This window comes from Hoplias malabaricus, chromosome X2, assembly GCF_029633855.1.
Source record: "Hoplias malabaricus isolate fHopMal1 chromosome X2, fHopMal1.hap1, whole genome shotgun sequence".
NCBI classification, from domain to species: Eukaryota; Metazoa; Chordata; class Actinopteri; order Characiformes; family Erythrinidae; genus Hoplias; species Hoplias malabaricus.
In genome coordinates this window covers 32,191,291-32,206,243 of record NC_089819.1, presented here as the reverse complement: position 1 = coordinate 32,206,243, position 14,953 = coordinate 32,191,291, and the positions used below count along the sequence as shown (strand labels likewise).

Sequence of the window (14,953 nt, the reverse complement as noted above, 5' to 3'; positions counted from 1 at the left end):
ACTGTGGCTCCGGCCGCTCCTGCACCGGTGACTGTGGCTCCGGCCGCTCCTGCACCGGTGACTGTGGCTCCGGCCGCTCCTGCACCGGTGACTGTGGCTCCGGCCGCTCCTGCACCGGTGACTGTGGCTCCGGCCGCTCCTGCACCGGTGACTGTGGCTCCGGCCGCTCCTGCACCGGTGACTGTGGCTCCGGCCGCTCCTGCACCGGTGACTGTGGCTCCGGCCGCTCCTGCACCGGTGACTGTGGCTCCGGCCGCTCCTGCACCGGTGACTGTGGCTCCGGCCGCTCCTGCACCGGTGACTGTGGCTCCGGCCGCTCCTGCACCGGTGACTGTGGCTCCGGCCGCTCCTGTACCGGTGACTGTGGCTCCAGCCGCATCAGGTCGTTGGCCCCTAGGACTTCGGGGCCGATTCCTAAAATTGTGCCCAGGCTGGCTTCTCGGAGAACTCCACAGACTTTTGCCAGTCCTGGGCACCCCCAGATTGTCTTAGTTCCGGTCTCAGTCCTCGTCCCTGTACCTGTGTCTGCCTTTGTCTCTGTTCCTGTCCCTGTCACTGTGTTCATTTCTGTCCCCGTAAACGTCCTGGTCCCTGTTCCCCTGCCAAGTCCTGTCCAGTCCCGGTTTCAACCCTCTGTCCTATCTCAAGTTCAGTCCCCTGTCCAGTCGCCGTACCCATCCAGTGTCCAGTCTAATGTTTCTATTCCTGTCCAGTCTCAGTACCCAGCCTCAGTCCCATCACCTGCCCTGTCTCCATTTCCGTCCAGTGTTCAGTCCAGCACCCTGTCTTGTCACATGTGCCTGCTCCTGCCCTGTCGCCGATTCTGTCCTCTGTCTTGTCACGAGTCCCTTCTCCTCTTTCTAGTCCTGTCCAGTGTCCATTTCAGGCTAGTCTCCTGTCCACTGTTCAATCACCCTGTCCAAATGTGTCCACTCCTGTCCTGTCTAGTCCATTCCAGTCCCTAGTCCCGTCTCCTGTTTCATTTTGTAAGTCACCTGTCCAGTCTCCTGTCGCCCCCCTTTGTCAGTCTCCTGTCCCAAGTCCAGTCCCCAGTTTCCAGTCCTGTCAAGTCCCCAGCTCCATTTCCTGTGTCTGTTCCCGTCTTGTCCTGAGTCTTGTCTTCCGTTGGTTCATTGTCTTGTTTTCCGTGCCCTCTCCTGTGCCAGCTCCTGGGGGGTTTAGGTGTATGCGCCCTGGGAGTTGAGTGTTCAGGGGGGGTATACGTGACATATATATATGTAAAATATATAAAGAAATAGATAAAGACAATGACACAAATTTCTTCCAGTCCTTCCAGTAAGTAAATAGATAATGTGATTTCTATACCTTTACACATATTTCCTTGTCCTAATTGTATATGTTTTATTCCTCTTTAGATTTCAGTCACGGGGAGCCAGGAACCATTCTCACTTTTGGACAACGATACTCTCTACGATTACTGGTAACTGTCGATTTTTGACTCAAGAATGTAATCCTTATTTTATCCTCCTTTACAAACTTGTGTAACAGTTTGTCATAGAATGTATTAGTCTGATGAAATGGCTCAGAAACTATAATAATATAATGACATTGCTTTCAGAATCAGTTAGTCTGTGTAGTGCAGTATGATGCATGTGCATTAATTTCTAATAAGAAATTTGACTTTTTGGGACATAATCTGCAGAAATTTAGTCTGGTCACTCTCAGTCACCTTTTTGACCCCCTTTTCCCAGGACCAGGAATCCAGGTAATGTTTTGGTGCCTAACAGTCTGTAACAGGAATCGTAAAAATGGCAATATGCTTATTTGCAGCGGGACAAGCTCCCCTCAGTGGAATGCACAGAGACACAAATACTCACAATGATCAACTAATTCCCAATTTCTTCTCACACATTTGAAAGAATACTAAACTAAGGAATCAAACATTTCTTAACATTTAATGTTAAGAATGTTAACAACACAGACCCCTTTTGTCAAGTTTGTCTGTTTTTTCTAAAGATTAAGAGTTATTTAAGACCTAGAGGAGACACCCCCCCCTCAACATTTGAACAGAACTTTAGTCTATATTCATAAACACGGAAGAAACAGAGAGGTCCTACTTCACACCTTGAGATAATTCCATCAGCTGAGGAAGCCTAAGGAGTCTGCAGACTACCATACTCACCTTTGTTATCTAAGATTATCCAAATAGCCTCTGTCTTTCTGATCAAGTCAAACCAGGGAATTTCAACATTAAAAATACCCCCATATTCAATATGGAATGGGTATTACAACCAAACACTGAGACTTCACATATAAATTGACACCAAACATGATTCACACAGTCAAGAGGAATAAGTTTTATGATTAAAGCTTCAGGAGCAACTGCACAACATGGAACAAGAAATACAACGCCACTCAACTTCAAAGAGTCCTGCTAAAATCCCTTGAATGTTTTTCTGTTGTATACTGATTAACTCTCTTTAATCAAGGCTGTTTCATCCTACATACATTCTTGAAGTCATAAGTCCCTTATGTAATCCAATTTAGATTTGTAAAAATTATTTCTGTTGCAATTAGTTTTGTGTTTACTGGCAATGCTCCCCACAGAAAAAATGAATCAAACTGCTAATATAAAGTATTAGACTGTTATCCTGAAGCCCTATGAACTGATAAAGTCCTCAATGCTTGGTTTAACAATACTACACAAAGAAACCCCTCTATTTCAAACAACATTCTGTATTTGTGTTTAAACTGGTTTGTTTATATGCTATATGTAACAAATTGTGGAATAATCCACCAGGAAACAATATATGAAGCTACAAGGAAACGTTATTCCAATGTATTTTTATAAGCAAATTAATTCATCGGGACACTATCTGACAGAATCCCATGTCATGATTTCATGCCATCCCTGAAAGGGCAGGTTCTAAGGACTAGCAACACTTTGGACCCCTCTGGGCCAATCACCAGCAGCTTTGCTGAACCCTCAGGGTCCAATCAGAGCATGGGCTCCACCCCTGGGTGGTCACAAAAAAGACCATTGAAAAAGCCTCAAGAAGAGAATGGATCTTCAGTAAGTGGTTGGAGTCAGTTCAGGCAGAGTTGAAGTTCAGGTTCCAGCATGGAGAATCAACTAAGAAAATCGACTTCAGGATTAATCTTCGACAAAGGCAACTCACTCCTCTCAGAGATGCTCGTCTCCACAAAGAAAAATCTCAGAAAGACCCGAATCCGTTTTAAGTATTTTATTTTACTTGGTTCATTGGTTTCCTTCTTGCTCAACAAAAGTTTCCACGTTAGAACTGATCAATGGCTTGTAAACTTGATTTGGCCAAGCAAGTAGACAAGTCTGAGATGAGATTATAGATCAGAACGTTTCACAGAGCCATTGAATCTGTAGCCCAGACCATTGACAAACCAGCCCAGAGCAAGGACCACCAGTGTCTTTATAGATTTGGGAAATCCTTCATCAATCAGCAAGAGTCGCAGGACTACCAGAGTACAAACCCAGAGAGGCAGTACTTCAGATTTCGTAACCACAGAGCTGACTAACCGCCCAGAAATTTCACTTCAGAGCCAGACACTCATCTGGCTGTTAAAAGGGATTCTGGTATTCAAGGATTAAAGAGTGCTTTTTAGGGTTGAATGCCAAATCCAATTCTTTTGATAACTACACCCTCTTTTAGTTCCTAGTTATCATTTACATCTTAGTAGTCTCAGTTAACACACTCTATATTACATATAACACATATATATTAATTCCCTTTCATCACACATTAGTGAAGGTCATATTGAAGAGTTTTTTGATTGCCAATTAGCCAAGTCTATGAAGCTCTAATAATTAATCCCATCAATTATGAATATTATTGTATATCCAAATAAATAACTTCTCTATTATATACATGTGCTGTGTTTGTGTGAAATTTGCTCATTGAAGTCAAGTGTAAATCCAAGAAAAAGGTCCCATTCTTAAATCAGGGTAATTGCAAATGTATGCTTAAATAAATCTGTATCTGTTACCCAATCAGTGGATTAATCATAATAAAGTTAATCAAATAAACAATTAATGCCTTTTTATTGCTCTGCTACAACTGCACTACAATATGACCATGCCATTGTGTTGAGCTCATTACCACAAGTTTAGTTTTTTTCTAGCTTAGTTTAGCATATTGTGTGTGTGCATTGCTATGGGAGTATTTTGTCCAGAAAATACTTTTCAGTCACTTACTGTATGAATACTATTACAGTACTGTGTGTTACTGTATGTGAAGTACAGGCTGGGACTCCTCATCTACTATGGTCAGAGAGATAGAGACGGAGACAGAGAATACAGTTCGGGCTCTTTATAGTGAATAACAGCTCAAGAGGAGGGTACAGAAACATGTGCAGAAACATGGTAATCTGGAAGTACAGATACACAGAGTAAATAAAGAGAAACATATTCTCATAAAGTAGCCTGTTGGTACAACAGCCTAATAGACATAGCTAGCATGCTAGGCTATGCTACAGTGTACAAAACATTCTCACTAAAGAAAACAAGTAAAAAACGTATGCACAACTCGGTATATTATTCTTCACATAATCAAAACAGCCTCAGACATACTCTGAGGTAACATTTATTCCTCTTTAAGTCAAGTATATGTTAAAAACAGACCTCTTCACGAACGCATGAACTGACTCTTGGGCATAAAACAAAGAAGCTCTGGTTACAGACTGCAACTGTGCAATGAAACTAGAACGCCTACGCTCAGCTCTATCCCCTACTGGTTTCTAACCTGAACTCCTACACATTTAGGGAATTCTCTACAGCCACCCCGAGAATAGCAGAGCTATTATGAACAATACAGGAATTCTCTTTAATGTCAGTAGGAGTTGGTTCGTCATCTGGAATGACTGGTAGTTGGACTAGGCGGGCCACTGGTCGCACGTAGACCTTATCCTTCACTCTGAGTTCAGCCGACCTGATGTTCCCATCGGCACTCGCATGAAGCTTGACCACTCTACCAATCGGCCAAGAGGCACGTGGCAACTGTGGATCCACCATCATCACCACAGCATCTGATGTTAGATTATCACCCGCTTGCCGCTACTTCCCCAAAATCGGGAGCTCCTGGAGGGTTGAACCTAAATCTGATTCGATGTTCATCTAAACCTTTCCTCAACTGTGGCTCCATAGCTAAGAAGGCATCATTCAGTTCTCGCTCCACACCTCTGAAATTTGTCCCCTGATCCAGTAGGATCTTGTAAGGTGTACCTTGTCGTGCAATGAGGCGTCTCAAAGCAAGGAGGAAAGCATCCGCATCTAAACTGTTCAACAGATCCAGATGAACTGATCTGGTAGTGAGACACTTGAAAATCAAACCCCAGCGCTTCTCATGACGGCGTCCAACTTTCACAGTATATGGCCCAAAACAATTAACACCCGTCGAATAAAACGGGGGTTGATAGAGCCGTAAATGTGCTAACGGCAAATTAGCCATAATAGGCACAGAGGGCTGTCCTCTCCACCTTTGACACTGAGTGCAGCTCCTTTGGTGGCGTTTGACTGCCTGTCTTCCCCTTAGGATCCAATAGTGGCGTCTCAATTCAGCAAACACACGGTCTGAATACCTATGTCTACAACAAAAGTCTAAGCAGAATACACTTCAGTGACCCCAGAATGAATGAGTCACCATCTTCAACATCAGATGACTACTCCCCCTTCTTCTTCTGAACAGTAAAATTAGGAACCCCAGGTTTATAATTGTTTTTAAGCCTAGGAGATCAATCAGAGCCTTGGAGACCAGGATTACAGAACCCCAGTTTTATTGCCAACGGCGCCTGCTTATCTTCTACAAAATCAACAGATGGCTCAGAACCAGCCTTGTGGTGACCTCTCACAACCCTAGTTCAAACCAGACAAACAGCATGGACCAACAGTGCCCCCAAGTGGACATTTGGGAAATCACGTTTCGCCCTGTCTCCCTCTAAATACATAACGGACGCATCAGGGCCACTGTTTAAAAGTTTTATGCAAGGTGTATTAATGTTACCCTCTGTTATTCTCAGGTGAATGTCTACTAACTAACGAAGTAATGTGTATTACTGTTTCAATCATGAGGGAAAATTCCTGTCTCCATTTAGGAAAACGAATTAATTTCTTATTAATTTAACATCTAGAATAGTTGGTAATGTACTCGATATATATATATATATATATATATATATATATATATATATATATATATATGTATGTATGTATATATATATTTGATAAAAATAATCCAGTACACTCATTATGCTATGTCCAAGTATGTATGAAGTATATTTTATCCAGTATTTTGTATTAGCCAAAAAAATGTGATTTCTCTCTCTCCTCCCTGAAACATGAAGAAAGTCACGTGAACCTCAGACCCAGGATTCAATCAGAGAAAGGAGACCTCCCAAATTGGCGTGACCGCGCCACATCTGAAAAGGGGTCGCCCAGCTCTCTGCTCTCTCTCGTTTTTTTTTTTTAACTCTGGCTTCTAACCTCCGCTCTTCATTCCTGCACCTCTTCTCGTACGCTCTTTCCGTTCTTTTTGTCTTCTCTCTACACCGACGAGACGACTCTCAAAAAGACTCTTTAAGAAAAGGACTTCACACAACTTCCAAGGGACGCCTTGTGTCAGTTAGCAGTGCGATACAGAAACTACAGAGTAACGTCGAGTAATTAAAATTACAATTGTCAGTAATCTTTTCTTTGTTTTATTTGTGTTCGTGTTTGTAGCCCAATCCAAGTTTAATTTTACGACTGATCAAAGCAGGTGAAACTTATTTGTGGCCAGAATAAACGACACCACTAAAACTCATAAAAAATCATAAAATAAGTATAAGCTAATTAATTCAAAAATTTAGTTCTGGAGATCGGTGGAAAACAGCAAACTTTATCTTGACGCTCTTCCATTGGGAAGGGGAAAATCCAGGCAAGCCAGCAGCTCTCTGTGAAGGGAATCCCCGACTGACGTCACACCGTCCAACGAATGTCGAAAAGTGGCTGCCTCATCCTGAAGGGACTCTCCCCACTAGTCAGCCTAACTTCAGCCGTGACCAGTCAAACACCAGAACAACAGAGTGAACGTCTGTGGGACTCATCGGCTGTGATTATGACCCAGAGAATAACAGAAAAGTAAGCTAAATTCCTCATTTCCAGAGCTGAGATTGAATTAAATCTCTTGTTAAAATAATATCCTAATCAAATCATATCGCCACACCTAATTTCCAAGCCATTTAGCCTAGCCTATCTCTAAATTCGAACCAGTTTCACCTGCGTTGATTCCGTGAGATTTTGATGATTGTGCTATGCTTATCAAAATATTATTTTTCCTTTTAATAAAGTATTTCCATTATTTGAAATAATAGGGTGTGGAGTTTGTTCATTAAGAGTCTGAAAATCCTGAAGAACTCACGTAGCGGTGACAGTATTCCCTCTCTAATAAATTGTCAATATTTTTGTCATTTAAGTCAGTAATAATAATAATAGTTATTATAAGTCATAATCACTATTAAGCACCACCAGCTCGAATAAGGTCACTCCGCTACATGGTCCAAGCCTCCAGGAGACCTGGGGGAAGGTTGGGATCATCCCAACTCCTCTTCTTTGCCCACAATCTCTGGACAAGAATCTTAGCCCTGGTAGTATAGGGAATAATTATACCCAAAGGATCATATTGGCTAGCAAGTACTCGATACATATTCCGCATTGTAGGGATTTATGGCTCCAGATGTCTCACTTTATATCCAAGCTGGTCTTGGACACAATGCCAGCTTAACCCCAGTGCAGGCTCTTGCGGGTCTGGGTGTTTTTCCGTGAACCACCTCTCAGAGGTCTCTGCCCTAACTGATGAAGGGAGGTGACTGATTGTCCTGGGGTCATTGCTCGCCCATTGCCTAATCTCAAATCCTCCGTCAGCAAGGATCTTACACACTTTGTCCACTAGGACCTTGGCTGACTCAGCAGTCGGGATACTCTGAAGAAAGTTATCCACATTGAAAGATTGCTCTAAGGACTTCAGGATAATCTCATTGCCTTCCAGTGCGAAGATCGCACAGCAAGGACTGCATGTAGTACCAAATGGTAAAACTTTCTATTGGTAAACATCTGGAGCTTTATCCCTTTACAAGTTCCTCCAGACAAACCTCAACAAAGGTTGATCTTTAGGCAGGAGACGTACCTGATAAAACAAAGCTTTTATGTCTCCACATACAGCAATCGAGTACTGTCAGAACCTCAGGATGACCCCAATGAGGGAAGGTCCAAGTACTTGCCTTGGGAGGAGTTGCTCATTAAGAACGAGGCCTTGATAAGAAAATGAGCAGTCAAATACCAGTCGGTGTTTACCGTTATACTGGACAAGATTGTGTGGTATAAACCAGGACTCGCTTGAGGCATTTACCTCCTCTGGCATGAGTAGAGTCACACATTCTCCATCAATGATTTCTGTATCTCTGCTTCGTAGAGCTTGGCTTTAGCTGGGTCTCTGATTAATTGTCGTTCAGTGCTTCGCAGAGATGGCATGACTGCTTCCACAGTAGCCTTCAGCTGAGGTGATCCTTTAGCACGAAGGAGTGGTGTGGCATATCTTTGCACATCACCCACTTTGACTCTGATAGTGCCGGACTCCAATGTATCCACTGCTTCTTGGTCCTGTCTGGAACGAATAGCCATCTTCTCATTTCGGAACAGTAATACGTCCAGCTGCCAGAGACGCTCTACATTCTGATACAGCTCATCTGCCTGAGAGTCAAGGAAGGTAAAGTAGCATGTAGTAGACTGTACTTCATGCGGTATGAGTCCATCCGGTCCCTGCAGGGCCCAGCCAAGTTTGGTATGAACAGCCTCAGGTCCCCCTTTTGGGCCTAAGCGAACTGGCTCCCTAGCTGCAATCAGGTGGTCCACTCCAATGAGGAAAAGTCGGTGTGCCTTTTCAAAAGGCTGGATTGGGATTCCCCTTAGATGGCGATAGCGCTTCTGTAGAGCAGCCACTGAATACACTTGGTCAGCCAGAGCCAGGCTGTTTGGCTGGAGTGAGGGATATTCTCTCCACAGGGGTGATGAGGTACATGCCTGGGCTTTGCTTAGCGATACCATGAAGAACTCTCAGATGAATCTCCTGGCACTCACTGCAAGCCTTCTTTAGGTGCATGCCTCTAAACCATGACTTGTGCGGCCACACTTGCGGCATCTCTTACCCTTGGTGACCATGCCTCAATCTGTTCCGTGGGGCAGGAACTAATCTCTGGACACTGTGAGAGGTAGTGTTCTATGCTCTTACAGAAGAGACAGAGACGTTTGGTCTTCTTCTGTTGGTTGCTGGATTGGAGTAGACTCTGCAGCCTGGGTACTAGTAACATTCACTTTGTCTGAGCCGTGGTATATGGAGATAGCCTGACTCCTTTGTTTTGAAGTTGACTGTCTGTCTTTCTTGAGCTCAACCCTTTCTGGCTGGTATCACTGCACCATCTTAGATGAAAGTGGCTGCGCTTCAGCTTTAAACTTGAGCCACTCTGAAAGGTCATTTAGTCCATAAGGATTCAGAGTGTTTGTCAGTAGGTGTCCTTGCACTTGCATGTGCTTTACAAAGCCGTCCCGTAGATATTTAGGGAGCTTACTCTGGAGCCAATCCACATGGCCTGTAGACGTTAGTTCTATTCCTCTGGGACCTTCAAGTGATGATAGCATGCCTACCAGTAGGTTAACCTTGAGAGCAAAGCTCTGAAAGGCTTTGGTGTCACCAGCCTATAAATCGGGAGCATTCACCATGGCAGCGATTTCGCTCTGTGCTAGTTGATGGGGGTGGTCATATTGTCGTTGTAGTGCCTGCAGTGCTGCAGTGTAAGGCTGAGGGTAGTGCCTACATGACTGGGCTATTAGGCATGCATCCTCCAGCACTAGGTGCTCCATTAGTACTCTATACTTATAATATTCTGTGAGCTCAGGATGTGGATTAAGGAGATAATCAAAGGCCATCTTCAGATCCGTGAATTCCTTCTCACTATCGTGCTTAAGCTTAGGAAGTGTCGGCACCGGTTGTGACCAGGGCTAAACTGGTGTCAGCGTTGATGGTGCAATAGGTTGTGGGGACATTCCTGGTGGTGGAGACTGCACTGGATGTACAGGGGTGCTAACTGATGGTTTAATGTAGTAGGTGAAAGGACTGGTGATGGATGCAGGGGCTGGTTAGCAAGCACCAGAGGTTGATACCTCTGTTGGACTGATGAGCCTGAGCAAAGGAAATGTGGTGGCTGGGCAATCTGAATTCTGTTTTATTCAGAGGCAGCTAAGTATGAACAGGTTGGATTGCCTAAGGCCACTGACTGCAGTTGATACTCTGGGGGCATTATCTCCGAAGAGATTATTGAGGGCACCATGGCGGGTGGTGCCTGGTACACTGTTGAAGCTACTGAGACCATGACTTTCTGGTAGTCAGAATAAGCCTGAGGTGCAGTCAGAAGTTGAGGCACCTGTTGGGTGGGCATTGGTACTTGATAAGCTTGGTAGTTTGGGATATACTGGGAACGTGTTGGTAGCTGAACTTCACCTATGCTGACAGGCTGACTGGAGCTTGTCCTAAGAGGTAATGTGGATGACACAGTAGGAGGGAGTGCTTGGGTGAGTGTGTAGCTGGGTAGTGTTTCTGCCCGAACACCTGATATTGGGGTGTGGCCTCTGTGTTGTAGGGGTGCAATAGGGGCTCTCTAAATCGAGTGTGATGAGAGGAGTGTGGAGCAAGTCCACTTACAACTGAGATGCTGTCCCTGTCACTCTCTTCGTCTGTGTCCCCATTACTGAAATGGTGACTCTGTTCATCCAGTGAATGGTCGCTGAGCCGAATAACCTCATTCAGCTTTGTAGAAAGATTATGTCTTTCTGCTTGCGAATACCACTGGTGTACCTCATGATTGGTCCTTGGCTGAGATAACCCAGAGGCGGGTAAGAACACGATGCTAGACTGGCCTCCCATTGAAACAGGCTCAGCTTGAACACAAGGTGACTGCAGCCTAGGTGTACTAGCCCTCTGAACTCCACTCTGAGCCCCATGATTATCATGAGGATCCATTGCTGGCACCAAAGAGGGAGGTAATGTCACTTGGTATTCTTGCAGAGACGCTGGAAAGTGTCTATACCTTTTACGTCCTGGGGAGATATTATATTGAGCTACTGCTGCTCTCTGCTCTGCCATGACACCGTAGTAGGTGAAGAAATCCGGCTCAAAGGACCAATTGAAAGATCTTGTTCGAAGGTTCTCTTGAATATAGGATTTGTAATACGTGAAGTATAGAGTAAATATAGAGAAACATATTCTCATAAAGTAGCCTCCTGGGACAACAGCCTAATAGACATAGCTAGAATGCTAGGCTATTCTACAGTGCACAAAACATTCTCAATAAAGAAAACAAGTAGAAAACATATGCACAACTCGCTATATTATTCTTCACATAATCAAAACAGCCTCAGACATACTCTGAGGTAACATATACTTGACTTAAAGAGGAATAAATGGTAAAAACAGACCTCTTCACGAACGCATGAACTGACTCTTGGGCATAAAACAAATAAGCTCTGGTTACAGACTGCAACTGCGCAATGAAACAAGCACGCCTACGCTCAGCTCTATCCCTGTCAACGTCTGCCCCCTACTGGTTTCTAATCTGAACTCCTTTTTAGACTTTCCATCAGTCATTTCACAACAACAAATTCCTGCTATGGAGCTTTTCTAAAACTGAACACAGCGGTTAAGGGCATATTTTCAGAAACTGAATAAATAAATAAATAAATAAAATAATATAACACATAAATAAAGGAATTGTTAGTTGAATATGCACCAGAAATTACAGATATGTGAGATAAAAAGGGCTCAGCATATTTTGCACATACTTTTACAATGTAAAAGGACCAATAATGCCCTGGAAGTGTACTTTTCTACATTAAGTGGTCATGCTGTCCCCGGACTGCTCAACATACTTGGAGGACAATGGTAATTGTCAATTCTCTTACATTAGCTAAGAGATGCCCACACAATGGCTAGCGTTTAAGTGTTGGTGAGAAAGAGGGCCATACTCACTTAATTCTGTCTCTCTTCCAAGGATGGAAATGGCTTTACTAGAAATAAGTTTTCATGGGACATTACATTTACTCTCAGATGGAAAGCAGAATATGTCTAAATCTTGTTTTATACATGAAATAAAATTAAATGTCTAGAAACAAGACCGGGTATGGACTCAGTGCAACTTAATTGGGCCACAGTTATTTTCCTTTAATTAAGATACTGAAGATGTAGATCAATGACATGAAGGATTTCACCCATGTGAGAGTTTAGTGCCTTTTATCCTTGACTGCACATACATTAATTACCAAACCTAAATGCATAATGCCTGAGAAATTGACAAATCCAACTGCGTTTTAAGACTTATTATGAAACGTGTGACATTATAAGTGGTTTTTACTCACTGGTAATGCACCCAAGAGGGCCCAAGCGTCTTCTTAAACTGAGACAGACCAACAATGTCTATGTAGATGAGCTCCACCACCTTATCACCCTGTGTTGGACAGCTGGATTTATTCCCCATCACCTTCCGCATAATCCTGCAAACAGAGTTTGAAAAACATGTATAAAGAATGAACAAGAAGCCACAAAAGATGTTTATGAGAAGTGTATTTATATTTTCAGCTTAAAGGAACAAAAATAGAACATTTGTTTGGATTTTATTTTTAAGATCCTCTTAAGATTTAATTTACGAAAAAACACTCCTCATATACAGGCTGCACTGTGGGTCAACAGGTAGTGTGGTTGTCACACAGCTCCAGGGAGTTGCTATGTTTTCCCTGTATGAGTGGGGGTTTCCTCCCACAGTCCAAAATGTAAATGTGTCCACAGGTGTGTGCGCGTGAGTAAATGTGTGGTACCCTGCGATAGATTGGCACCCCATGTGTTTCTGCCTTGCACGCAGTGGTTGGGTGTAGGCTCTGTCCCTGGTTACAAACAGTGAATGAAAGAATGAATTTGTTCAGAACAAAACAAAATGAATTCATCCAATGTGTAAACTCAGCAGTGTATGTCCAGTGCTTGAATATCATACCTGACATTCTCTGGGCAAGCTCCTGAAATGACGAATGTACAGGTGCTGGTCATAAGATGAGAATATCATGAAAAAGTTGATTTATTTCAGTAATTCCATTCAAAAAGAATATTATACTCATTCATTACACACAGGCTTATATATTTCGTGTTTATTTTTTTCTTTCATTTGATGATTATAACTGACAACTAATGCAAAGCCCAAATTCAGTATGTCAGAAAATTTGAATATTACTTAGGACCTGGGGCTCCTTTTGCCTGAATTACTGCAGCAATGTGGCATGGCATGGAGTCGATCAGTCTGTGGCACTGCTCAGGTGTTATATGAGAGCCCAGGTTCCTCTGATACTGGCTCTTCTGCATTGTTCCCAGTAAACAGGGAACGTCCCTGGATGTTCAAAATAGGTCTAAAAGTAGTCTGTCTGTCAAGGACATATTTTAAACATTAATGGACATCCAAAATCCACCTTAATAAGTTAGTTAAGTGGTGACCAATCTATAATGTCAGTGGACATCCAAAACGTGTTTTAAGTAATTTATTTTGGGACCAATTAATAATGTCAATGGACGTCTAAAATACGTCCAATAGTCGTCTTTTCAATGTCTGTGTTTGGACGTGTTTTCAACTTTCATTTTCAACCTTAAGAGAATGTTGATTAGAGGGCAGTCATTACGTTATTTCAACGTTGAATCGGCTAATTGTTTACTGGGTTGGGTCTGGCATATTGCATCTTCCTCTTCACAATATTTCCTATCCACATATTTTCTATGGGGTTAAGGTCAGGGGAGTTTGCTGGCCAATTAAGGACAGGGATACCATGGTCTTTAAACCAGGTACTGGTAGCTTTGGTGCTGTGTGCAGGTGACAAGTCCTGTTGGAAAACGAGATCTGCATCTCCATAAAGTTGCTCAGCAGCAGGAATCATGAAGTGCTCTAAAACTTCCTGGTAGACGGCTGCTTTGACCTTGGACATCAGAAAACACAGCGGACCAACACTAGTTGATGACATTACTCCCCAAAACATCACTGACTGTGGAAACTTTACACTGGACCTCAAGCAATGTGGATTTTGTGACTCTCCTCTCTTCCTCCTCTGGGACCTTGATTTCCATAAGAAATGCAAAATTTACTTTCATCAGAGAACATACCTTTGGACCGCTCAGCAGCAATTCAGTTCTTTTCGGAAGCGAGACGCTTCTGATGCAGTCTCTTGTTCAAGAGTGACTTGACACAAGGAATGCGACGCTGAAACCCATGTCTTGCATACATCTGTGCGTGGTGGTTCTTGAAGCACTGACTCCAGTCTTTGTGAACCTCCCCCACATTTTTGATTGGGTTTTGTTTCACAATCCTCTCCAGGCTGCAGTTATCCCTATTGCTTGTACACGTTTTTCTTCCACATCTTTTCTTTCCCTTCACCTCTCTATTAATGTGCTTGGACACAGATCTGTGAACAGCTAGCCTCTTTAGCAATGACCTTTTGTGTCTTGCTCTGCTTGTGGGGAAGGTGTCAATGGTAATTTTTTTGACAACTGACAAGCCAGCAGTCTTCCCCATGATTGTGGAGCCTACAGAACTAGACTGAGACCATTTAAAGGCCTTTGCAGGTGTTTTGAGTTAATTAACTGATTAGTGTGGGGCACCAGGTGTCTTTAATATTTAACCTTTTCACAATATTCTAATTTTCTGAGATACTGAATTTGGGGTTTTCATTACTTGTCAGTTATAATCATCAAATTAAAAGAAATAAACATTTGAAATGTATCAGACTGTGTGTAATGAATGAGGTCTGTACTCTCAGACCTAGGGGAATCTCTTCACAGACGTGGATCAAGGAAATAAACAACCAGCATGGTGCTAAATCCCCGGACCGTTTCTAAACAGTCACAAAGCT

The 14,953-nt window shown here is 43.1% G+C and overlaps 1 protein-coding gene across 2 annotated transcripts in view; it reads right to left on the bottom strand.

The window, feature by feature from the left end:
• The window catches only part of LOC136677501 (alpha-1,6-mannosylglycoprotein 6-beta-N-acetylglucosaminyltransferase A-like), a 247,051-nt gene that overhangs the window by 58,618 nt on the left and 173,480 nt on the right, over positions 1 to 14,953 (bottom strand). For both annotated transcript variants that reach the window (XM_066655064.1, XM_066655063.1), the window contains one exon: positions 12,431 to 12,565. In XM_066655064.1, the coding sequence (XP_066511161.1) occupies positions 12,431 to 12,565 (135 nt within the window). The remainder of the gene's footprint in view (positions 1 to 12,430; positions 12,566 to 14,953) is intronic.